Source organism: Nycticebus coucang, chromosome 2 (genome assembly GCF_027406575.1).
Source record: "Nycticebus coucang isolate mNycCou1 chromosome 2, mNycCou1.pri, whole genome shotgun sequence".
Lineage (NCBI taxonomy): Eukaryota > Metazoa > Chordata > Mammalia > Primates > Lorisidae > Nycticebus > Nycticebus coucang.
The window spans coordinates 2792384-2818297 of NC_069781.1; the positions used below are offsets into that span (position 1 = coordinate 2792384).

Sequence of the window (25914 nt, forward strand, 5' to 3'; positions counted from 1 at the left end):
GTTGGAGCCGTCCCGCCCTCCAGCATTATAGATAGGTAGGCCTTGTGGGCCAGGCCCATGGCAGCTGGGGGCCTGGAGAGACCCCGCAGGCTTCACTGCTTCTCCATGGGTAGGAGTACATGGGGCCCATTCCAGTGGGGACTGGACAAGGCCACCGTGTGTAGCTAGTGGGTGCCTGGCTGGAGGGCATGTGCAAGGCCGCTGGATGTAGGGGGACCTGCTTTCGGGACAGTCAGAAAGGACAGAATTAGCCTGTCTGCTTTGATTCCCACTGATGGTACCCGTGTGTCATTAGTGCCAATTAGGGGAGGCGGAAGGCAGATCTTTGGCCTGGGGCACAGGGAATGGGAGGCCGGTGGGACAATTGAATTCCCCACCAGACAAATGTGATTACTGCTGTAGTTTGGACCCACCCCCATGGAGAGCTGGGGCATAAATGGCCAGGCAGGCCCAGCAAGCTCACCCCCGCCATGAAGATCCCCAGCCATCGTTGTCGCTGGGCCACCCTGCCCAGCCCCAACGCGCGTGAGGCAGCCTCCATGTACGGCACGGCAGTGGCCATCTTCCTGGTCATCCTGGTGGCTGCGCTGCAGGGCTCGGCACCCACCGAGAGCCCCTTCCCCTACCGAGTCCCCTTGGACCCCGAGGGAACCCTGGAGCTCTCGTGGAATGTCAGCTACAGGCAAGAAGTCATCCACTTTCAGCTCCTGGCCCGGGCGCTCAGGGCCGGGCTCCTGTTTGGGATGTCGGACCGCGGCCAGCTGGAGAATGCAGACCTCATTGTGCTCTGGACCAACGGCAACAGTGCCTATTTTGCGGTGAGCCTTCCTCCCCACCAGCTGTGCCGATCTTGGCCCCAGCACTCCTCTGGCCTTCTTCCCACACCCCTCCTCCCAGCAAAGGGAGTTTTCCTACCACCCCTCAGGGTTTGCTTTACTCTGATCTGAGCCAAGTCCATGCCCCAAGCTCAGGCTGGGCATCATGGGGACTCTGATTTGAGGGAAAAAAGGAAGATAGCTGCTCTCCATGGTCTGTGACTATACACCGTAACAGCTGGACCTGGCATCCTAAGGAATGGGGCTGCACAGATGACTCACATGCCACCTAGACCCCAGTGCCCCACACCCTCACTGCCATGAGTGCAGATCCCACCACCCCCACTCTGCCAAACCATGCCAGGCACTGCATCACCAATGCCAAGGGTGGTGTGTGGCCAAGCACAGGCAGCAGCTGCACCCCCGACATCCACATGCAGCCGTGCAGACCTACTGGGTTCACACACCCCTCCTCCCAAACCCCCCTCCACTCCTGTGTCAGGGGTGGAGAAAGTGTCCCTTCAGACTGGAGAGGACTATGAGGCCCTCCACAAGCCACAGGGAGTCCCAAGAGGAGGGAGAGCCCATCTCCCTCCCTAAATGGGTCTGGCTACCAGGGTGTCTTTGGGGATGAAATGCAACTCTTTGATGTTTTTCCCTTGAGTCAGGAGGCCTCCCTTTGTCTGTGAGGACTGCAGAGCTGGGTGGGTGTGGGGGAGGTGAGTCCCAGCTGAGAGCGAGCTGGCCCCCGCCTCTGCCTCACCATCTGCATGGTGGGGAGAACATCCCGGCTGCCTTTCTGGGTGGCTGTGAGCTCACAGAGCTGAAGGTGCTATCTAGAGCCGAGCTTGCCCCCAGTCCCCGAGGCTCAGCTTGGCCCTTCCCACAGGTGAGGCCCTGAGGCTGGGCCAGAGCCTGGCAGGACAGGGCAGCCACCTGGGCAGGGCCCTGCTCTGGCCCCAGGACTGACTTGCCTCCCATGCCTGGGGACACTCAGTGGCCCAGAGGATTATAGCCAAGAAAGACCCAGGATGCGGGACTCTGAGCCCTGATGCTTGCACTGGGGACTTGCCTGAGCTTCAGCTCCCACGCACCCCAAATCCACAGGTTTGCTCCACAGCTTGGGCGGGTTCTCCTTTGCCAGCATTTTCTGGATGTTGAGAAGCTGGGGTGATCTCACCTCTCTGCACACAAGCAACATTAATTTGCACAACAAATTCCTGTGAAAACAAATGTCAGACTCGCTGTTCCTCCTTTAGCTTAGGTTCGACGAACACGGTCTAGATTTCCCAATGAAGCACCACACGCTAACTTTCTGCCTCTGTTTAAAATTTGTCCCTCTGCAAACCAATGGTGTCCCTCGGCAGGAGATGCTTCATGTTGCTTTTCTCTAGGGAAAAATCTGTGAAATCTCTCGCAGATTTCTATTTTCTCAAGGAAATAAAGAAAACATGTCCTAGCCTCAGCTATAGGGTTAGGGACAACCGCAAGTCCTTTCGGCCAAGGGCCCCTGGTACTCCTGGGTTCGAGGGGCCCTGCTTGCTGGGGGCTCTGCTGCCCTATACCCTGTCTGCAGTGAGCTGCTTCCCTGTGCCCTTTCCCTCCCCAGTGCCAGCTGTGTCCCTGTGCCTTAGCACCTGGCCCAGGGGAAGCAGGTCCTGGGACACGTCCCAGGGAAATGCAGCAGGTCCAGTTCTATCCCAGGCCCCAGTTCACCTTCTCCAACAAGGCTGGGGTACCTGGGTATGGAGAGGGCTGCCCACTCTCAGGGCTGTGCAGGGCACTGGGGGCTAGCACCACTCAGGACACCACACCCTGGTCTCTCTCCTGCCCTGGCCTGTGTCCTCCTGTCTCCCCTTTCTGAGGCTCCAGGAGCTGTCACATCCGTCCCTGTTGGGTAACCAGGGGCAACGCTGGTCTGAGGCCCTTGTTCCCACCTCTGGGGGGCCTAGGGAGTCTCAGGTACCTTCTTAGCACTACGGATTCCTGTGTCCCCTCCCACCTGTGATCTGGCTGGTATCTGAGGGCCTCACTCTCCAGGCAGAAGTGAGGGGGTGAATCTGGCAGCCCCCCAGCTCCACTAACGACAAAGGGGACCTGTCTCCGCAGGATGCCTGGAGTGACCAGAAGGGGATAGTCCACCTGGATGCCCAGCAGGACTACCAGCTGTTGCAGGCACAGAGAACCCCGGAGGGCCTGTCCCTGCTCTTCAAGAGGCCCTTTGCCACCTGTGACCCCAAGGACTACCTCATCGAGGTAGGTGGTGGCCCGGAGTACCTAGGATGGCCTAGGCTGCATGGAACACACTTGAATCCCAGGTCAGTGTCAGGCTGTGGCCCTTTCCTATCCCTGAGAAGTCTGGGGCTTGGATCTGGGCCAGTTATGGCAGAGAGAAAGCCCAGGACAGCTGGCCAGAGGGTGCTGGCCGATGTCAAGGTGGGTCATGCTGGCAGCCCCTGAGTCCCGAGGAGGCATCCCCTTGCTGACGTTAGCCATTGTCTAGCCTGAAGCCTCCTTGCCAGGACTGACACTCGCTCCCAAATATTCCCCTCTTGATCCTGTCATCTGCAGGTAGAATTCTGGAAAGAGTCCAGGAGACCTGGCTTTCCAGCTCTCCACTATTGCAACTCTGTATGTCTGGGGCAGGTCCCTTCCTCCTCCAGATGTGGGCTTGCCATCTGTGAAGTAGGATGGGAGCTAAATGGTCTGTAAGGCTAAGCTAACTCTGTCTTGTTCATGGCCATAAAATAGATCTAAAAAGCCATTGAGGTCTTGCTGCTCTGAGACTCTCCTACCCCTGAGGGAAGACAATTCACCTTGCCTGGAAGACCAACCCTTTAAATGCTGTAGCGCTTTGACATCTGCTGATCTGCTGTAACTATTTGGGCCAGCAGAGGCATGGGCTTGCCTGGTTCTTATGGAGACAAAAGAGTAGCCACATGGAGAGGCTGGTGCCACTGAGAAATTCATTATAGTTCCCAAGAAGGGGCACACAGCATGCAGGCCAGATGGGGAGCCCCAGACCCGGACAGGAGGGAGGGCTAGAGGGAGTCCGAGCCTCCTCTGGGTTCCCATGGAACAGGCCAGGCAGCCGGGGAACAGTTTAGCTGGGTAATTCCAGCCGGCTCTGGGCTGCAGGGCAGATCTCCAGGGGTCTCAATCACTGCTGGGTGTGATTCAGGGCTGGGGTGATACTGGTTTGCGGTGAAGAGTCAGAGGGAGGAGAAGGTTGGGGGCGTGGGCGCAGGCAGCGTTGGTGGGTTTGCAGTGAGTCTCACACACCTGTGGAAGCTGGATTGCAGGGCAGATGCAAGCTCCTTTGGTCTTTCTTTTGGCCCTGGATGGATGATAAATAGGCAAATATAGGAGCTAAGAAAACAGAAGAAATATGAGACGTTGGTAGATGAGGAAGCTGAGGCCCAGAGAGGGGCAGACTTACCCAGGGACGAGCACACTGGGGGCAGAGTAGGAGCCAGGGGAGGTGTCTGCCTTCCGGGAGGTGGTCTGAGTCCTCTCCCTCCTCACTGGCCCAACCTTCCCTGCGGGCAGAGAGTCCTCTGGAAGGACCTCATGGGGGAGGCTGCTACCTGCGAGGGCTCAACCAGAAGCTCCAGGTTGGCAGTGGGGCCTCTGTGGAGAATGGCCCACGGGCCTCTATAATCCCAGAGCAAATTAGCCGCACCACGGGTGTGCCTCCTAGGGGCCCAGAAAACATCATGACGTGTCTCCAGCGCCATATGCCATGTCTGGGTGCTGGTCTCTGCTAACACAGTATATGAGAGTACCAGCCTGCCCACCCTGGAGTCTGCCTCCCGCCTTCCACCCTCCAACAGGATCTTTTGGGTCTGCACTATCTGTGGGAGCTGGTGGGGCTGGTGGTGGCTGATTCGGACAGTGTGGCCCTGCAAGTCGCCTGTCACTATAGCCAACCCCAGTTAGGACCCTTCACTTTGTGGAGGGTGTAACCCCTCGGGCTGTGCTGCTGACCCAACAGAGGAGATGCCCACACTTCCCCTCATGCCCGTGGGGCAGCTCACTCACAGGGGGCCCAGCAGCCTCTAGTGCAGGTTCTCAACCTGTGGGTTGTGACCTCTTTGTAACAATGACGATGCATCCTGCATATCAGATTTTTACATTACAATTCATAACAGTAGCAAAATTACAGTTATGAAGTAGCAACGAAAATAATTTTATGGTTGGGGTCACCACAACATGAGGTACGGTATTAAAAGGTCGTGGCATTAGGAAGGTTGAGAACCACCGCTTTAAGTGAGCGTGGGTGGAATGCACGCAGCAAGACAAAATGTACTGATATGTGGTGCAGACAGGGGCTGTCGGGTGACTGGCCTGGCACTCGAGCTCCACAGGAGCTGTGTGGAGCCTCCAGGGCTCCCTCCTTCCCAGAGGTGAGAGCGAGATGTGTCATCTGGCAGATGCAGGTGGGCTGGGACGTGGCAGCCACTCAAGTTACCAAGGAGCCCAAGTCAGGGAATCTGAGTTGGTGACTGACGGGACTGTGTGTGGGCTGCAGGACGACACCGTCCACTTGGTGTACGGGATCCTGGAGGAGCCATTCCAGTCCCTAGAGGCCATCAACACCTCAGGCCTGCGGACGGGGCTGCAGAGGGTGCAGCTTCTGAAGCCGGAGCTCCCCATCCCGAACCTGCCCTCAGACATGCTCAACATGGAGATCCGCGTCCCCAACGTCCTGATCCCTGACAACGAGACCACGTACTGGTGCTACATGAAAGAGCTCCAGGACCTCCCCCCACACCACATCGTCAAGGTCTGTGGCAGGTGGGGGGAACCTAGTGCCAGCTCCTCACCCCACCACTGTCCCCCATCTGGGGCCTGGGTTGCCCTTGACCCTGGGCAACTGTCCATGGTCCTGGTTGAAGTCCTGCAGGATTAGCGAGTGTTCTCTGGTCCCCTGACACCCTGTGCACCTCAAGGGGCCTCTGAGTGCCTGGATTTCTGTCCCTTCCCTTGGGACTGGCATTGCTGTCTCTCTGTCATTCTCTCAGGCCACCTCCACCTCATGAAAAGGCAGCTCATCTCAGAACTCCGCTGCTCTAAAACACCTCACAGGGTATCACATTAATGACAGTGGCTGTGGCACAGACACGGCTTTCCTGGCCATGGGGAAGGGTGTGGTGACTACCCACGTCAGTGCAGCAGTGCCCAGCGCCAGGCATGTGCTTGTCCCCTCAGAGGAAGTGCAGCCCAGAGGGGTTACGTGGGTACCCAAAGCCACACAGTGGGGAGGGGTCGGGCCTTAAAGTTGTGCCTAGGGCAGGGGGTCTAACTGAAGGACCGCACAGCCTTCCCCTGGAGCTGTGGAAGGCTGGTATCCTTGCCCAGCCACTGCCTAGATTCAGGAGGACAGCTGTCCCCACTCCTTGGGTGATGTCTGTCTGGATCCGAATTTCTTTTACTTGGGCTCTTACGGGTTGCTGGCAGATTCTGCTCGGTTCTTGGTTGGCAACTCCATCTTCAAAGCCTTAAGTCCCAGATGTGCCCCAGAAACTGCATAACTGCCTTGCTTATCCCTCCCATTTTTTAGATGGGCCAACAGAGGCCCATGGAGGGGGTGCTGGGCCAAAGCCCGGGAGCGGTGGGGTGGGGGGTTTCCCCGGGCTCAGCCGGTGACCTCACGCTGCAGTACGAGGCCATCATCACCAAGGGCAACGAGGCCCTCGTGCACCACATGGAGGTCTTCCAGTGCACAGACGAGGTCCACAGCTTCCCCAACTACAGCGGGCCCTGCGACTCCAAAATGAAGCCGGAACGCCTCAACTACTGCCGCCACGTGCTGGCTGCCTGGGCCCTGGGCGCCAAGGTGTGTCCCTGCGGCCGGCATCCCCGCTGAGCCTCTCCTGCACCCTTGAGGGCCTGATGCCCCCACATCTCTGTTTCCCAAACCCAGAGGGGCCCCCAGCTCCCTCTGGAATGCCTGAGACCACTGATCCTTGGGGCCATGGAGCAGTCTCCCAACCTTTGTTACTTTGCCATTAAAAACCCAAGTGCCCCAGGAGCTTCCCAACTGGAATCAGAGGGTTTCATGCACAGGGTGGTCGGGGATGGCTGGGGGCAGGGCCAGTTGTGGGGGACTCCATAGGCCTAGACTGTGGGGGGCTCTTATCAGCTCTCCTTCTAGCAGTCCAGAGAAGGGGTGCGGGCTAGGAGGGGCTTGGGGATAAGGCTGCCCCACACCCTGACCTAAGACTCCCAGGTCATGCCTGAGGGTGGTAATGAGCTGCCTGGCAGGAAGAGGCTGTTCTTGTCCCTGCTGCCCCCCATCTGCCACTGCAGCTCGGCTCCTGTCTAGGACCCTCTCATGACAGCCAGCCTGTCTGACACCCCTCCCCCATTTTCACAGCCATTTTACTACCCAGAGGAAGCTGGTGTCCCTTTTGGGGGTCCCGGGTCCTCCAGATTTCTCCGCCTGGAAGTTCACTACCACAACCCACGGAAGATGCAAGGTAGGGAGCTCTGCTGCTGTCCCTTCCCCACTTCAAGCCCCAGGGCTTGACCGGGTCAAGTCAGGGAAAAAATTACACGTGGTGTCTTCTCAGGGTGGTGCCTGATTCCTCAAAGTCTGGGGCTCCTGGGTGACCCGCTACTGTGGCGGCTCTTGTGACTGCCTCCTTCATGGGTTCCCAGGGGCAGGGCCTCATGGGCTCACTGCTCTCTGCATCCCCAGTGCCGAGCCGTGGCCCAGCACGAGGGGTCTGGCACGCTCACACACCTCCCTCCCTACCCAAGTAATCCCATCGACACGGCACTGTCCCAGGGATCACCCACATGGGAATGGCCAGGCAGGGGTTTCTTACACACCTCTGTAGTCGAGGAACTACAGAGGTGAAGGGACATTGCCAGTGGGGCAGGATTTGAGAGCTGTCTCTTTCCATCTCTGCGGCCTCAATCATGCAGTTTTGGGGTGGCCACGCCTACACTTGACTCTGGCAAGGCCAGGCTGATTCCACAGCTGCCACACTGCCTCTCCTGAGGAGGACTTTCTGAGCCACTGGGTCAGTCTGAGTCCACACAGCACCCCTGCCAGGCTCCTTTACAGTGCCAGCCTGAGCAGGAGACTAGCTTAGGACATGCTAACCAGAGAGTCCAGCCCAAATGGGGAAAGGCCTTGGGCTGCAGCAGAGCCCTGGGCACCATTACCCCACAAGTCCAATTTCCCAAAAGGCTGCTCAGAATAGCAGCTTCCCCCTATCCCTGAAATCCCTTCCCTAATGGATGACCCGCCAGCCTACGTGCTATGGCTCTGCCCATCCCAGGCTAGACTGGGCATCTGACGGGATGGTAGGGAGGCAGGCCTGGCTGCAGTGTAGGGGACAGGAGGAGAGCTGGAGGCATACAGAAGTGGCTGCTGGATCACTCCATGCCTGAAGGCGGAACAAGCAGGTTGGTCTTCAGGATGATAATGCCAGTCGAGACTATATCAGAAACTAAAAATAGTTCCCTCTCTCTGTTGCACCAGCATCTTCTACCATATATAGTCACTCTGGTTACTCTCTTTTTTGAATGATGCTTATTTTTATTTGTGGAAGCGAGGGGCTGGTAGCCTAATAGCTAAGAGCATTGGCCCCGGGCTAGGTCCTAGCCTGTGCCTCACTAGCTTGGTGGCCCCGGTGGCTGGCCTTGCCCTCTTTCTCACCCCCATAGTGTCTGTGAAGCTGGGAGAAGCTCACCCATATCATGCTCCTGACTTGGTGTGGGCATAGGGCTGTGCTCAGCTAACTGTTGCCAGGGACTGTTTCCCTGGCTGCATAAGTAATACTCTTACCACCACCAGAATTATCTGCAACGTGCACAGAGGAGGTTTAAGTCAGCTTGGCCTCAGCATGATACAGGATTTATTGCTCATTTAAAACCTGAAAGCACATGGATTTTTGAAAACTCCTTAAGCGTCAGGGAAGTCTGTCTGTTCCTGATTATCTGGCCGTATTTATAGATCCTGTGCCACACATAAGGACACTCCTATCACTTCACAAATCTTGAGATGGGCTGTTTTTCTATAAATACCAAAATCCTACAATTACTTCATTATTTAATCCCCATGTGAATTTTAACCAATTGCAGCACCCTTTTTATTATTATCCTCTGATGTAAACTGCCCAGAGATACAGGAACTGCTCACATTTGGATGCTGTGGGGCCGTGTGGGGAGGGAGGAAGATGGAGGCACCAGGAGGTGATTTTCACTGCAGCTTAGAGAAAATAAGGAGGGAGGGTCAGCCCCTTTCCCACCTGTGCCCACCCGGCACTGGGCATCCCAGCAGCCAGCCCTTGGCTCAAATCCCAAGATCCTGGTGGAGTCCTCAGTTCAGGCTCCATCCTCAGTCTTCTCTTCTGTACATTGGGGGAGTGGGTGGTGATTCTTACTGTGCAAAGCTCAGGAGAGTGACAGGTGTTTGAAATCATTGCTGGCACCCAAGGAAGGCAGTATCATCCACACCGCTCTCTTTGTTTTTTTTTTTTTTTACATTGTGGAAAAATGTAAAGAGCAGAAAGGTGTGAAGAAGATAAAATTGCTTCCAGCCCCCAGCCACAGCACCCTGTTTCAAAGTGAACACTGGCGTTTTGGGGCTGCATGCCTGTCCCTACTGGTTTTCTGGCCTGTTTTGTCTTTTTCCTGTGACCAGGCCTTTGTTTGTGGTCTTCTTACTTAATCTCCATCAGAAGACTTGTCTGATTTCATGTTCCTCACCCCCTGACATCCCTTCCCCGTGGTGGCCCGGGGTGCAGAACCCTCCCGCCACCTTCTGCCTCTGCTGTACGTTCAAGGGCTTGGAGTCATAGCCAGTTCCCCCTCCCAGGCCCAGCCCGGGGTCTGCAGCCCTGTTGCACATGTTCTAGGTGTGGTCATTCAGGAGGGGAGGGCTGCCTGGAGGATATCCAGTGTGGATATCCAGTGAAAGAAGAATGGGTAGGTGTGGTCACATCTCAATCAGGGGATGAGCGTGGTCTCCATGATTGGACAAAGCACCAAATGCTCCTTTGGAAGAGGTCCCTGCCTGTGAGCTGAGGCCCAGGGAGGGACAGCGAGTCATTGAGAGCACATGGGCTGACCAAGCCGGACTTGGGACTGTGCTTGAGCCTGGGGTCAGATCCTCCATGCCCCTGGGGCCTGCATTCCCACTAGGGTTCTCCTAAGATGCTGGCTCCCTGGGTGGGTCCCTGGGTCTGCCTCCATCCTGCAGGACAGAAGAACCAGGTGGGAAGCCACAGAAGGCTGTGTGCTCTGAACATCTCTTGTTCACCTCAACGTGCAGATACACTCACACAGGCCGCCTCTGGCGGGAGCCCTGGCTCTTCTGTGAGAGGGTTGTAGGCGGGAGCTCCATGCCCTCTTTGCCCGGGCCACGCCCTGCAGAATGCCACCCAGTGGGCTGCTATCCAGCTCAGCTGTCATGAGAGTGGAGGAAGCACATCAAAGCAGTGCGAGCAGTCCCCGTCCACCATGGGCATCCACCTCAGGCGTCCAGCATGGGCCTCCCACCCACACCAACTCTGCAGTGTGTCTCCAGTTACTGGGGTCTGTCAGGTCTTCCAGAACATTCAACCAGTTTTTGTAGAAACAACAGCTCTTCCTTCTCAGTGGGTACCCTGTGGCCGGTGTTAACTTATTCTTGCAAGCTGCCTGGCACCCAGAGGTGTGGGAGCAAAGGCAGAGGCTCTTGGCACACCAGGCAGGTGGGAGCAGGTGGAGGGCCCTGACTCTGCCACCTGCTGCAGGCAGGTGGGGTTTGGGCTCTGTCAGCGGCGGTGCTGAGAGGGCCCCCACCCTCCCCACCTCCATCCACAACTCCTTCCCTCAGGCCTGCGGGACTCCTCGGGCATCCGCCTATACTACACGGACAGGCTGCGGCGCTTCGACGCAGGCATCATGGAGCTGGGGCTGGTGTACACACCCATGATGGCCATCCCTCCGCAGGAGCGCGCCTTCGTCCTCACTGGCTACTGCACGGACAAGTGCACCCAGGTGGTGAGTGCGACTGCCCCGTGGGGAGGCCTCTGCACCTCCCCTGCAGCCTCCCCCTTCTCCCCACGCTCCGTGTGCTGCATTTAAAGACGCACTTTGGTTATGTAAGCGCCAGGCACACATGCTCACCGCTGAGAACGCAGGCAGGGCAGCTGGAGATGAGGCTCCCAGCCTCGCCTGGAGGCAGCTGCCTGCTGGCTCTTGTGTCCTCCAGACTCTTCCTACATATTTGTGCACATCCTGACAGGCGATGAAAACTTCTGTGTTTTTCTTTAAAACACACTGAGTAGTTTACAAATTATTCAACAAATGGAATCATTGGTCCCAGGATCTCCCTGCAGCTTGGGGCTCCTCCCAGTGTGGGCCAGGTGAGGCGTGAGGTGCCTCAGAGAACACCATCCCCGGTGCCCAGGAGCTTGGTCGGGGGGCAGGCACAGGTCAGTGCTCGGACTCCAGCACCAACTATGGGGCCAGGAGCAACCCCAGAGCTGCGCCCTCTGTGCCATGCTGACTCCACCAAGACCTAGGCTGTGCCCACCTATTTCCCTACCAGGGAGTACTTGGTAATGCAGAGTGATGCTTAGACAGCCTTCGTGTAGATTTCTAGAAGTGAAATTGCCACTCAAGGACCCAAACCTTTCTCTTAATAAATCCTGCAAAATGCCCTCCAGAAAGCGACCTCCTGGCTTCCTCCCTCATGTGGTGCGGGGGTGCGTCTGGGCCCCCACACGCTCACCGACCCATCGGTTATCAGCATTGCAGAAGTCCTCCCAGTCACTGGGGAGGAAGGCACTTCAGTGTCGCTCAACTTGAATTTTCTATTTGTGGAGTTTTAGGATCTTTTCATCCGCCTCTTGGCCATTTGTTCTTTTCTGTAAATATCTGCTCATTCCGTTGTTCAGTGTTTCCAGGGGGATGTTTTCTTTCTTACTATGGGTGTGGAGCTCTTTTCATATTAGGGGTGTTATTTCAGAGTTTGGTGCAAATACATTTTCCTGTACCATACTTTTACTTCCCATAGTGACCTGTGAAGTCACAGGAGAGGACACTGGGGCTTGCCAAGGTCATGGCCCAGCAGCCACCAAGGAAAGGTTCAGATACTGGTCTGACCTTGCTTGGTAATAAGATTTGCAATGGACTGTCCTTTGCTCCTGGGCCTGCAAGTCTTCCCTGAGTGGGGCAAGCCAAGTTCCCTCCTGAGGGACGGAGCCATCAGAGGGACGGAGCCATCAGCCGCCTGGCGCACATTCCCTCCTGTGGGAGACTTTTGTGAGAAATCTTAACCCATGCTCTGAGCCTAATGCCCTCTCATGCATCCCTGAGGCTCTCTCTATCATAGGCGCTGTGGCCAGGGCTCAGAGGAAAGCGTGGCTCAGGCCCAGCAGCTCGCACTGCCCATTGCAGGGACCCAGATGCTTTGGAGCTGCTGACCGTGAGGTCATGTCTCCTGCCTTCCCTTGCCAGGGCCCTCAGACACTCTATAGCCACAAAATGGAAGCATTTCATCTCTCTTTTAGCTGAGAGGAGGGGGCATAAATCCCTCAGCCAAAAGTGTGGTGCCATCTCAGCCCAAATAGTCAGAAAATTCAAGTTGAATGACACTGCAACACCTTTCTCTGAAATGATTAAGAAAATACTCACAATACCATAACTAGGCAGTCTGGTGAGTGTGGGAGGAGTCAGGCAGATCTGGGAGGGCATTTTACAAGATTTATTCAAAGGAAAAAGAAAAGATGTTGTTTTGAACCATAAGCCCCAGAAGAGCTTTATTCTTTCTGCACCTGTTTGGTGCTCAGCCCCTCTGCAAGTGGCTGGTCTCTGGGGGCCATAGGGCCATCACAAAGCCCAGGTGCCCCCTCATTAGAAGGGGCTCCCAGGCCCGGCACCTGATGGCCATAGGTTCCCCATTCCCCAAATCACCGTGGCACAAAGCTGTTCATTATGACAAAGCCAGGGCCATTGTGTGTCTCCAGTCTGGAGAAAGAGGAAGGTGAGAAGGGGACAGACAGCAGGTGAGCTGTAAAAAGCCAGAAACGGGTCACCGGGTAATGAGCTGACAGCACCCTGAACTCCCACTCCTGCTGACCACATGGCTGGAAAGAAGCAGAGCACATCAGTGGGTGGTCGAGGAGGTGACCGAGTCACTAAGAAGATGCTCAAAGCATGTGATGGATTTTAGGGAATTTTCCAAAGTTAACATTAGGTGAGGGAAAGCTCTCGCTCTCTGGGAAATCATCTCACCCCCTAAGATGAAGCGAGGCCTCTTGACTCAGGGGCTGCCATCTTTTCTAGGCAGGTGCTGGTAGTTCTGATGGTCAGCTGCAGACCAGAGAGGGCATGATCTCAGGGAGAACTTGATCTCAGCTGTTTGCAGATGGCACAAGTTGATGGCATAGGGCAGTGAAGGGCTTGCCAGGGCTGGCACACGGAAGACTCTGCAAAGTGGGACCCCTGTCGCTATTTGCTGTCCACTAGATGGTGGGCCCAGAGCAAAGAGGCCACATCCTGCACAGCTGGGCAGCTCCACCATCCCCTGCCTGTGAGGGCTTGCCTTAGAGGTTTGTTAGCTGAGTGAGGGGCTCAAGAAGAGACTAGGGGACCAAGGCGGCCCATCTGCTCCTTTGTGAGCCTCAGGGGCCGTCAGCTGTGTCTGCTGCAATGGGTCCCGGACTGAGCCACCCAGGTTACTCCCTGCTGGGTTTTCTGACGGGGGCTCCAGCTAACCAGGGAGAAAGATCGTATGTGCAACTTACTAAGGGAAGTGAACTAACCAATGTGACTGTTCCCTCGTGTCAGGAGGGGCCATGAGGTCAGGCCCTGACTTTGTTGGCCCTGCCCCACAGGCGCTGTCCCCTCCCGGGATCCACATCTTTGCCTCTCAGCTCCACACACACCTGACAGGGAGAAAGGTGGTCACCGTGCTGGCCCGGAACGGCCGGGAGAGGGAGATCGTGAACAGGGACAATCATTATAGCCCTCACTTCCAGGTAGGCGCCGTCCAGCCTGCTCGATCTTCCTGGCCAGCCCTCGCCTCCATCAGAGAGGCTGGGCTGGAACAGACGTCCCAGAGTCAGTGGGGGGACTGGGTCGGGCCCATGCTCCTAAAGTCTCCCCTTCTCTCCCGTTTTGGCCCTGCCTGCCCAGGAGATCCGCATGCTGAGGAAGGCTGTGTTGGTCCAGCCGGTGAGTGCCGGGCAGGGACAGGGAGGGGGCCTTACCCACTGCCACCAGCAGGAGCCAGGAGAGACAGAGGGAGCAATGGGGAGTGGGGAGTCCCGCAGGGCAGGATGTGCCTGTGGGTGGCACAGGTTCTGGACCTGCTCCAGGGCAGGCTCATGGGAGTTCATGGAGTGATACCAGGCAGGAAGGGACCAGATAGCGCGGACAGTGACCTGCACCGTCCTGCCTGACCCTACAAACCATAGACCCTGAGCATTTGGGGAGAGATGCCCCCATCACACAGGGGAAACCAGCCCAGGTCCATCCACAGCTGTGCACAACCAGCGAGGACACACAGTGTGGGCCTGGGCCCCGTCTGCCTGTGTCCTGATGGGCTGGACCCCAGTGGGTCATGGGAGCAGACAGGTGATGACTTCCTCTGACACTCAGACTATGACCCTTGTGTTGGGGGGCAGGGGCACTGCTGGGTTCCTCATGGCGGGCTGACAATGATTGCATATTAGCAGGTGCTGTGGCCCCATGGGGCTGGGCCTTGAGCACCTGTCAACACCAGGGGGCAGGTGCTGATGGGGTCTGTGGGCTCCTTCCTCAGGGAGATATGCTCATCACTTCTTGCACATACAACACGGAAGAACGGCAGCAGGTCACCGTGGTGAGTCACCATGCCTGCCCCTGCCCCTGCCTGGGGCTGCACTTGGCCTGGGTCGTCAGACAGAAGGTTATGACACTCTCAGGATAAGTCTGCAGTATCAGCATCAGCTGGGAGCTTGTGAGAGATGCCACAACTTAGGCTCCACCCCAGACCTGTTGAGTCAGAGGTGTGAGTGTGACAATCTGTGTTTCAACTAGACGCAGGTGATTTCGACACCTGCTGCAATTGGCGAGCCCCCCCTCCAGCAGGCGCCAGGTGCAGGGGTGATCTGTGAGGAGAGGCTGCCTGTGCCCCATGGTGCTCACAGCACACTGGAGAGATGGACAGGGCTGTGACGAGACCTGAAGCCCGGGTTGAGGAGCTGCAGCCGCATTGGGGGCACACAGCAGGGGGCGGGGGCAGGGCTGGGTGCAGGGAAGGAAGGACCAGAGGACAGACAGTGGTGCCAGGGAGGGTGGAGACATGGGTAGGTTTGGGGTGACCAGCCGAGGATTATTTTGGCTGTATGGTGGATCATCCAAGGAGGAGAGAGTTTCTGATTTCAAGGCTTGGTGGGCAGGCAGCACTGGTAGGAGGGTGGTCAGGTCAGGTGTCCCTCAACTGGGCTGCTTCAGGGAGTGACAGGGGATGCCCCTCACAATTAGGCCAGGTCAAAGGCACTGACCACGACCACCTGGGCCTGCTGATTGCTCTGCCAGCGGGTCCCTGCCAGCTGTAGTGCTAATCTGTGTAGCTCCCAGCAGCTGTCCTGTGAGTGGTGAGGTCCCCCTGCCACTGGCAGTCCCTGGTCCCAGGACCTCTGCCTTGTGTCACAGCGCCATCTCCGCATCTTAGCTGACCCCAACTCTCAGCCCCACTTACTTTTTAGCAGCTTTGCTGAGCTACAATTCACACATCACACGGATGACTTATTTAAAGTGCGTGACTCAATGGCTTGTAGTGTATTCACAGATACATGTGACCGCAGAGTCAATTTTAGAACACTTTCATCATCACCAAAGGAAACCCCACCCATTAAGCAGTCTGTCCCGTTCCCCTCTGCCCCAAGCCCTGGGAAGCCTCTGCTCGATCTCCTGTCTCCAGGGCTCTGCCTCCTCTGGACAGTTCATAGAAACGGGACCAAGGCTGGACGGCCTCTTGTGTCTGGCCTCCTTCCCCCAGTGTGAGGCTCTCAAGGCTTGCCCATGGCCGCAGGGGCAGTGACGATATCCCCCCGTGTGGCTGGGCCGTGCTCTCTCCACTCACCTGCTAGTGGACATCTGAGTCGCTTCCTCCTCTCACTTAGTTTTCATGTCAGTCTCCAAGTTAGGTTTGTCCAGCTCTGCACAGCTGAGATATGAGGCTTAGAGAGGGAAGGCGCCTGCCGAGGGCACACAGCTGACAAAGGGCTGTGTGCCTGTGTTCCACCCAGCCCACCTCCCTCTGGATTTGGGGTGGCAACTGCTCTGGGCCTGTGATCACAATCTCAGGGACCAGCCCTTGGTTCCACCGGGAGGAGGGTCTCCGTCTCACACAGCTGCAGCTGATGTGGCCCTCTGTCCTAATAACATCCTGACCCCACTAAGCCTCAAGGGACCTCTGAGGGAGGTACCGCCAGCAGACACACTAATGTCCTCAAACCAAGAGCACACCGCTAACAGGTGGCAGGGGTAGTGTTGGTGCCAGGCAGGCAGGTGCCCCAGTGCACGTCCAGGCCCTGACATGTGCTGCCATCTGTGCAGAGGTGAGTGGGTGAGGTCATAGGCTCAGAGCTCTTGCAGGTGCGAAAGACCAGGAACCAGGTAGGAGGGGCCAGCTGGGCACCCTGGGAGCAAACCCCTCCAGGAAGCCCCCAGGGGGCCACACTCCAGCCTCACTCTTGCTGGGGCTACGTTCCCTGCCCCGACTGGTTTCACAGCAGCTGAGCTGAGACACCGCCTCCCAAGACACTCAGGGCTGCCAGGCCAAGCAGCGCTGCTGGAGTCTCAGAGCACGGGTCTTGGGTTCCAGGCCTCTCTGGGGCCTCCCTGGCCCATGCCCCCCTTTCGGGGTGGCTACAGCTCCCCAGTCAGAGCTGCTCAGCCCTGCATCCCTCACTCGCTGACTCAAAAGACAGTGGGCTTTTCAATTTCCTCCCTCAGTGAAAGACAGGAGGAAGAAGAGGCAAGAGCAGGGTTGGGCCTCCGTTTCCCTTGATGTCTGCTGCAGCAGTGGGCTGGGGCGGGGCGGGAGCTCGCAGAGGAGCGCGACCTTTCTGACAGTGACACAGCTGGGAAATGAGGAGGCAGGACCAGGGAACAGTGCCAGAGAAACGGCCTGTGTGGCAGGTGCCACTGCAGGGACTGTGTCCCAGCTGGGTCTTGGCAGGGTTGCCCCTCTGCTCTGTGTCCCTGCTGTGGGGGCAGCTAAGGGAGGGGCTAGCTGGGCTCTCAAGTGCTTTTGTTCTGCCATAAAAAAGTAAATGCCTTTCTTCCCTGGGACATCCCCCCAGCCAAAGATAATCCCCAGACCAACTTTCACATTCACAAAGAGCCGGGAGCCTGGGGTGAGGCTGAGGTGGGCACAAGGTTGCACCCAGGCTGGCCTGTGGGGTCCTGGCTGGCCTCCCCACTCTGCCCACTGCCTCGTCTTCCTTTGGCCAAGGTTCCATGTATACCAGCTCCAAGAGCAGGGACCCTGGAGGGGCTTAAAGCCTGTCATGGGGACTCAGAGAATGTCTGTCCTGCTCCCCATGCTGTGACAAGGCTGTGGGGTTGCCCTGGGAGGCTAGTCAAGGCCTCCTCGCCTCGGCCTCATGCTCCTCTCAGAGCTCAGCTCTGGGAGCAAATGCTGGATGGTGGGGGTCGCAGTGGGAAGGGCCTCCCTGCCGTCCTTAGTGCCAGGCTTTCACTGGAGGTGGAGGGGACAGCTCCCCACTGACAGGCTAGACGCTTCATCCTCTTAGGCTGTGCCACTGACTTTGCAGCCACCGTGGGGCTTGCCCCTTGTCCCTTCTGAGGCTCAGTATCTGTTTCCATGACATGGGCACAGTACACCCCTTCTGGTTATCCTCTTTTATTTTTCTTCAAAACATTATCACCACCTGATAGGAGTTTACCGGTCAACTTGTTTGCTGCTGACAGTGGGAGCTTGAGGGCAGGGACTCTGCTCCCTGCTCCACTCCCGGGGCTCAGACACGGCCTGTCACTCTGGTGGATGAATGAATGGATGCAGTGAGCAGGTGGCCATGGTGAAGGCCACTGGCTGACAGCGTCTGTGAGGGATGCCCCGGGCCGATGGGTCCTCTCGGACTTGCAGGGCGGCTTAGGGATCCAGGAGGAGATGTGTGTCAACTACGTGCACTACTATCCCCGGACAGCGCTGGAGCTCTGCAAGAGCACGGTGGACGCCGGCTACCTGCAGAAGTACTTCCACATGATGGACAGGTGGGGCATCCCGGAGGACCCAGCACAGACACCCCCGCCCTGTTAGGTGGCTGGGCAAACAGAAGACAACCAGGCTAAGTCTCAGGGCAGTGTGGCTACCGGGTCCCTGCCCCCCGCGGTGCCTGGACTTGGCCTAAGTAGCCATCACCAACCCACCAGTGACAGGGGAGATGCAGCCACTGCTGGAGGAGGTGACAGGGCTGGGGAGGAGGAGGCAGGACCTCACCGGGTCCTCAGGGAGGCCTTGCCTGTGCCCAGCCGAGCTCCCTGCCTGTCTGCCGCAGCTCACACTGGGCTGGTGCTCGTCCCTCCAGGTTCAACGACAAGGAGGTCTGCCCCAGCCCTCAGACTTCTGTCCCAGAGCAGTTCGCCTCCGTCCCAGAGCAGTTCGCCTCTGTCCCCTGGAACTCCTTCAGTAGCAATGTGCTCGCGGCCCTCTATGGCTTCGTCCCCATCTCTATGCACTGCAACAAGTCCTCAGCCGTCCGCTTTCAGGTACACCCACACAGGTCTGGTTTGCAGTCACATCCTTGCCCCTTTCTGGTGCCCACAGACTAACCCCACCTCTGTGCCCAGCTCCGCCCCAGGCTCCATGGAGGAGCCCACTGGGGTGATAGGGCTGCTCCCAAAACTGCTGGCAAGAGGAACTCACATGAGACAGAAGGGAACCCCTGAGCATGGGGAGGAGGGGTGAGGCTAATAATGCCACTGGGCGGGGGGGACAGCCACCCTCCCCTGGTGGCACCTCCACTGTGGGACTAATTTCCCTGGGTGGTGTGAGCAGGGTGCCTGCAACCTCCCCCAGAGCCTAAAAATAAAGAGCTGGGGGAGGGGAAGGTGGGAAACCAAACAGGCTGAACTTGAGGCTGGTTTCTTCCTCCTCATCCCAGAGCCAACAGCGTTCAGATGCGTCAGATTTACCCCAGCCCAGGAGACTAGGACTGATGCTGAGTTAGTCCACAGACTCCACAGCCCGGAGATCTGGACCTTTCCTGCGAGCGCAGGGGAGAAGTGTTACTAGAAAAATCGGACACACCCAGCACCGAGGGCAGGGCTAACAATGCTGGCTGGCTTGTCTGAGTCCTGAGTCCTGTGGGTGGACATCAGAGGTTGTTGATAGCTCAGCATCTGATATAGCTGTCAGTTGGGGGTAAACGGCCTGTGCCCAGGACTCCAGCTGCCACAGTGTGTGTGTGTGTGGGATATTGTGATTCAATTGAGGGGTGAGCAAGGAGTGGAGAGGCCTGGGTGACTCCCAGGATCCTGGACAGGCAGGGGTATAGCCTGTCAGGGGGCATTTACTGAGGTGGGGGCCTCCAAGGTGCAACTTGGTGGGGAGAGTAAGTTCAGTTTGGGACAAGGTAAGTTTGAGGGCAAGAATCCAAGAGGCTCCAGGAGAAAGTGGCTGGGCGATGGCAACCTGACATGCCCTCCAGCCTCGGTTTTCTTCCTGGTCCCTTCCTTGCAGGGGGAGTGGGACCTGCAGCCCCTGCCCAAGGTCATCTCCACGCTGGAAGAGCCCACCCCGAAGTGCCCCACCACCCGAGGCCAGAGCCCCGCTGGCCCCACCATGGTCAGCATTACTGGGGGCAAGAGTTGAGCAGGGCCTGTTCCTGCCCTCCCCCCTGCCATTCCTGTAGCTCATACCAGCTCTGTGCACCCCTGCTCTATGAACCACATGGAACAGCTCTGTGTGCCCAGGATGAGGGGGCAACCAAGCACTCTCCCCAGGCCATGGTGCCTGCAGCCTCCCCCACTCAGAGTCCCTGCATGGCTGAGAGGTCCCCTTGAGGTCTCCCTGGGGACCAGCCCCATACGCACCCTATTGACTCCGTGAGGACAAACCACCGAGGTGGTCCGGGATCCAGTGCCCTCAAGCCCTGCGCCATCTCAATGGACACAGACTCACCCCACAGGGCCTCGAGCCACCCTGCTGGTCCCGGTGGAGATTTTTGTCAGTGGCGTGCATGCTACACAAGTGTCCCCGCCGAGCAGCTCGTGTTTGACGGTGGGTGGCTTCCCTGCCCACGGAGGCAGGACACGGCATTTAGCTAGTTAGAGACTTGCCTGTGGAAATTGCTCCATTGCAGAGTAAATAGATATTTCCACCCACCTAAAGGGAAACCCTAACAACAACTATCACCATCACCAAAGCCCAGACGGTGGCGAAGACCCAGGCTCGGCTCCCGGGCACGGGCTGCAAGGAAAAGGGAACTGCTGGCCTCCGGTGGCTACTCCTGGTGGTGGGACATGACCTGAATAGACCCAATTTTCAATTCAACCTCCATTAAAAGCCTAGTTCGGCCATTTAGTGAAGGTGTGACTTAGGCAGGCCGTTGTGCCTGCCTGACCCTCACTTTTCTCGTCTGTGAAATGAGCTAATGTAACAATAAAGTGCAGCTAGCCCCCTCAGGGTGCGGAGAGGTTCACGGTCAGAGGCCGTTGCTCCAGAGGAGAGTACCTTGCCCTGAGCCTCCTCCCTGTGCCAGGGGTGTTGCCAAGTGCTCTAGCCGAGGTGTGGCTGAAGCCAGCCTCCTGCTGGTCTGGGTCTCTGTCCCCTCCGTCCTCTCGGGGCTGCCTTCTGATGGAGGATGTTTTCTGGGGGAGTAATATATTTTGCTCCATTCAGTCAGTTCAGCAAAAGACTGAATAGCTTCTTGGGGAAAGAGAGGAAGGATGTCCCCAACATTGGCTAAGCGGCTGGTCTCCTCCTGCAGGCACTTTGTTATAGATGGGAACCGCTGGGCCCAGATGCACAGCATCATGTCACATAAATCACGGCTTCTCATGGCCCATAAGCCACAGAGTGGAGTAGCTGTGAGATGTCAGGCCCTGCCTGAGACCCAGCTCCAGCCCTCTGTCATCTTTACAGCCTTGGTGACAGGTGGAGGCCAGGCCCTTCCCTGTGGAGTCAGGCCAGCTTCTGGCCTTGGTCTTCTGGCCCAAGAAGGCCCTTCCCTCTGACATGCCCGTTGCCAGCCAGAGAAGGGGACCAGGCAGTCCAGAGCTTCAGGAGATGGTGAGGGAGACTCACAGGCCACGGAGCAAGGCTGACCTCGGCTCCCCAGCCGCCTGAGAGGCCCCAAGACCTGTCAACCTCACAGATAAGGGAAACTGGATTCACCGAGGGGAAGAGCCTTGCCCAGGGTCAGAGACCAGGAATCCCCACAGTGATACCCCTGCCCCTGCTGGCTCTCCTGCTCTCAGCCTGATCAGCCCCTCCCCCCAGCGGGCAGCCTATGGAGAGGAACTGGGTCTGTCCTGCCCCGAGCTCCAGCAGCACTGATAGCCCCATGCCTGCCAGGTCAGCGTGCACCAGCGTCACCTCAGGCATGCTGGCTCCCAGTCAGCCCCAGGAACTTGTCAGGGCTGCGATGGCTCCCCTTGACGGTGCAAACGAGGCTCAGAGACCTTCAGTGAGGTGCCAGGGTCACCCAGAGTGACCCCAACTCTGACTCCAGCCTTGGGGTCCTCCACTCGCATTTCCTTGTTTATGAACAATCACCTCCGGGGCCCTCCTGGGGAAGGCAGAGGAGACTTGTTTTGTCAGTGAGGATCCTGCCGGGGCCAAGTTTCCTCCACATCCCCTTAACCAAGGGACTCCCCGGCTCTCCCTGACTGGTCAGGGTGGCAGGAGCGCCTGGGTATGAGTCCAGCAGCCCAAGTTCCCATTCCTACCCCTGCATGTGGCTATGGGTGAGTTCCTTTCCCTCTCTGGGCTCAGGTCTCCCCCTCTGTCCCCTAAGGAGAGTGTTCTCCAGCTTCCTGGGGCGAGGGGTGCTGGGGCAACACAGTCCATCAGGTGTGAAGTGCCTGGAGCCCCCAGGGGCGGAGCTGAGAGGGGGGCTGTTCAAGCTGCGGGCTCCTGCCAGGGCAGGGGTGTCTGTCCGAGCAGGTCCCAACACACTCCAGGCCAGTGCTATCTGCTGGCCGATAGCCTCGTGCAGCTATTGAAGCTTAATATTAAGTTAATTAAAATGATAAAAGCTGGAACATTTGATTTCTTGGTCACGCTGGTCCATCCCAGGGTTCAGCAGCTGCATGTGTCCTGGGCTACTCCACTGGGGAGTGTTTCCGTCATCACAGAAGGTTCTGCTGGGCGGTGCTGACCTGAGTGCAGCTCCAGAGAGCAGCAGGTCAGCTGGGCTCCCTGGGGCCAGATCCCCTCAGATGCACTCAAGTTGGGAGCCCCCCAGATTGGCCTGACTGCGGTGACCACAGACAGAAGTTGCCGAATGGCCTCAGGGTGCCTGTGGGGGTGCAGGGATCTTCCATGGGGCATTTGTGCAGAAAGATCTTTGAGGTTAAGGATCACGCCTCCTGTGCAGAATTTCAGCCTCTTTGGCAAAAGGTCAGCAGAGGGGTTGTGACCATTGTGGCCATTGCCACTGGCCATTGTGACCACTAAAAGACCCCAGCATCTTTCCTAGTGCCCTGTGGAGAACAGGCTTGGGGCAGGGACTCTTTTGCTCACACAGCTGTGAAAACCCTCCTAGTTCTGGTTCCCCGTGCAGCCTTCTGAGCCGAGGAGAGGCTGAGCCCCAGGTTGGTGCTCCCACCGCCCCCTTCTCCAGAGCAGCTGCAAGCACCTTGTTAGCCCCCCCTCAGCATCCAGACCTGAGCCCAGCTTTCAAGTCTGCTGAGAACACCAAGGGCCCCTGGGGGGAGGCCAGGAGATCTAGTAGGGGTGAGAGATGGGACCAGACCCAAATGTACTTGGAAAATAGAGCCGGTGAGGGTTGCTGGCAGATTCTAGAGTGTGAAAGGAAGAGAAGACGCGGGCCATACTCTCAAGGCCCTTCACTGGAGGACAGACACACCGCCCGGTCATGTGGCAGGCCAGCTCCACCCCAGGCCCTTCGCACAATAGGCTCCTTGTCCACCCTCACTCAGTCTGGCCCTGGAGCCTCCCCACCAGATGCCTTCACTGCATTTTTATCAGCTGCAGTGGGGGAGGTGGGCTCTGTGCCATCTACGTGTGGAGGAGGCATCTGGACACAAAGTGAGGGAGGCGGGGAGATGGGCACCTGCCCCTGCCAGCCTGGTTCTTCCCCATCTCCCACAGGAGGACCAGGGGCCTCACATGCTGGCCTTGCTCTGATGTGCACAGCTAGGAGGGCATGACAGAGAACGGGGACAGGCGTGCCCCTGACAGCCCCAGTACAGCCAGCCTGGGCTGCCCGCTCCAGCTGACCACAGCAGGAGATAGCAGGGTAAGGAAGGGCCTGCCCACCTGCCCTTTGCAGGGCTGAATAAGGAGGGGCCTGCCTGCATGCCTCCCGCAGGGGCCAAACCCCGCCCAGGCCCTTCCCAGGAAACTCTGAACTCCAGGATTGGTGGAGCCATGCACAGGCCATGTCAGGGGCTTGGGCCCCCTTTGTCGTCTCTCTGCTTCTAGCTAACACTTCATCTCCTTCACAAACAGCTAGTCCTTAGACCAGAGTCAGGAGCACCTGGCTCAGGGCCATGAGACGTAGGTCTTCTGCAGATGATGCTGGGCCATAGGAGCCATAGGACCAGTGGGACTCCCCACACCCCCCTACGGAGCTGGTGAACTTGGGAGGTGGTACACGGTGGCTGCTCTCACCTCAGTGACCCAGAGGGGCTGGATTATTTCTTGGCCGAGGAAATAGGAAATAGGAAGTGTGAGAAAGCTGTGTCCCAGCTGCAGACCATGACAAGTGAGCTGGATGGAGCCCAGGCGCAGACCTCGCTCATCCTCAGCTTCCCCCAGGACAGGCTGCGGGATGAATGTGGTCACAGGCCCAACCCAGGGGTCTGTGGCCAAGCCGCAGACAGTGGGGCAGGGAGCAGGCCAGGCCATCTGGGGTTCCTTCTCTGTTCCTGTCCTTCCCTGGCTCCACAAAGCCCTCTCCACCCAGAGCCAGGCCTGCCTGGGAGTGAGTGGAGGCTGTGGGTGTCTACGGCCTAGATTGTGTGAGAGCCAGAGGCCCTCACCCTGCTCTCAGCCCACGCTCCCCCCACCGGACTTGGGGAGCCAAATTCCTTTCCAAAGGCCGTGCATGAGCCAAATGTCTTCCTGTGGCTTTGGCTTTATGCTCCGGGCTTGCTCCAGCTCAGCCCACAGCAGGCTGTGTGGTATGTGAGTGTCCAAAGGCAGCCAGGTCCTTCCAAGGACCACCTGCACCCAGATCAGTCGCTGCTGCCCGCGTGGCCCTGCGGGTGCTGACTGTCCCCTGAGCACCTCCCACCTTGGAGGCCTAGTGGGCAATGAAATCCTGCCACTCTCAACCAGGGCACGAGGGGACATGGGAGGGGTGAGGCTCACCAGACGACAGTGCCCCCTCATACCCGGAAAGGCAAGACGGAAGGGGCACCCCATCTCCTGGCAGTGTGCAAGGCAGTGCCCATGACAGTGTCCTACTCCAGGCCCCACAAGGGAATGAGTTAAGAGCAGAGACAAAGTCACCCAGAGAAGGGTTCCAGCAGCACACCCTCCTCCCCAGGTCTGGTGAGCAAGGATCTTGAGGGGAGACCAAGGCAGGAGCTGGCCCTTCTGTGTGGGTGAGGGTGGGCATTAGTCTGAGCCACACACCTGGCTTACGGAGAGCGGGGAGGACGAGAAGAGCTTCCAGCTCCCCGCCCCAAGAGCTGGGAATCAGGCCACCTGTAGCATTGCCTTGATCTCAGGGACCGGCTGACACCTCCCACGCTGCAGCCATGACAGGCAGTGCCAGCCAACTGCCATTTCTCTCCCATGACCCAGACGAAGCCACATACCCTTCCACCAAGTGCCCTGGGCAGCCACTGCCGTCCAGCAAGTTGGAATACAAGCAGGGCCTATTTGCTTCCCTTTCTTTAAATTGGGCTTGTGTTTACTAAGCACCCCTCAGAAGTTCCCGAAGGACAAAGGCATGGTCCCTGAACCCCGGATATTTGCAGGACAGTTGGGTGGGTTACAGCCCACTCTCTGGCTGGTGGCTGCAGGAGGGTCCATCTCGGTCTCTCTGTCCATGTCTGGTTTGGGGGTTTTAGCAGGACCAGGCCTAGACTAAGAATGGGGAGGGCCCAAGTTGTGGCTGGAGTCCAGGATCCTAGGACCCTGGGCCATTTAGAACCCACGGGAAGTGATGGGAAGCCTGGGATGGGGCATCGGGTTTTGGGCCTCCTGAGCAATGGTGGCCACGTCAGTAGACCCCTTTCACTCTCTTGTTGTCAGGGTCAAAGGGAGATTTCAGGTGAGCCTGGGCAGCATAGGTCATCCCCATCCTCTCCAGCGCATAGTCGCCACTCTTCACAAAGTCCGGCGAGACCTAGGGGAGGCGAGACGGGGTGGCTGTGGCTGTGTGGGTGTTGAGCCACCACCAGCCTGCTTCTGAGAGGGAGTCTCAGCCTGGCTTCCTGCCCTGCAGGCAAGCTCAGCCCTGTGCCAGCCCAGCCTTCTGAGGCACTGCCCAGATGAGGCAGGGTTCAATGCCCTGCGTTGGACTTGAGCATCTGGGGCCCAGCAAAGCCAGGTCCAGTGAGCAGCAGGATTCTCCTGCAGGACAGCTCACCTCCTTCCCCTGCTATCTTTGGGAAAACAACAGGGCCAGACACGCAGCCTGTTTCCCTGGAACCCAGGCAAGCACCGCGGCTGGAGCACTGCCAAGGAGGCTGGCAGTCTGCCGGGCTCGCATCCCAGGGGACAGGGTGGCTGGAACGGCTTTCCAGACAGCCTGGCCCCGGTGTGCCCCCATCCCACACCCCGGCTCGGCCTTCCCAGCAAGCCCTTAGGAGCGGCCCGCCCAGGCACAGGTGCCGCTTGGGCAGGCGGGATGCTGCGTCCAGCCCAGCATGAATGATGAGAGTGGGCGTCTGCCGTGGGTGCTGCGAAGGCAGCTCAGGCCACATGGAGAACCTG

General features: G+C 58.0%; 2 protein-coding genes across 17 annotated transcripts in view; one reads left to right on the forward strand and one right to left on the reverse strand.

The window, feature by feature from the left end:
* The first annotated feature begins 470 nt into the window (after positions 1-470).
* DBH (dopamine beta-hydroxylase) lies at positions 471-20719 on the forward strand. Its single transcript, XM_053558435.1, has 12 exons — positions 471-818; positions 2925-3071; positions 5347-5601; positions 6478-6654; positions 7195-7297; positions 10651-10817; positions 13658-13801; positions 13959-13997; positions 14587-14646; positions 17923-18050; positions 18365-18545; positions 19519-20719. The coding sequence occupies exons 1-12, from the start codon at positions 471-473 to the stop codon at positions 19648-19650; spliced, it is 1881 nt and encodes a 626-aa protein (XP_053414410.1). The 3' UTR covers positions 19651-20719.
* Positions 20720-24864: 4145 nt separating this feature from the next.
* Positions 24865-25914, reverse strand: part of VAV2 (vav guanine nucleotide exchange factor 2) — a 272198-nt gene continuing 271148 nt past the window's right edge. For all 16 annotated transcript variants that reach the window (XM_053558480.1, XM_053558490.1, XM_053558471.1 and 13 more), the window contains one exon: positions 24865-25324. In XM_053558480.1, the coding sequence (XP_053414455.1) occupies positions 25199-25324 (126 nt within the window). In that variant the 3' untranslated portion in view covers positions 24865-25198. The remainder of the gene's footprint in view (positions 25325-25914) is intronic.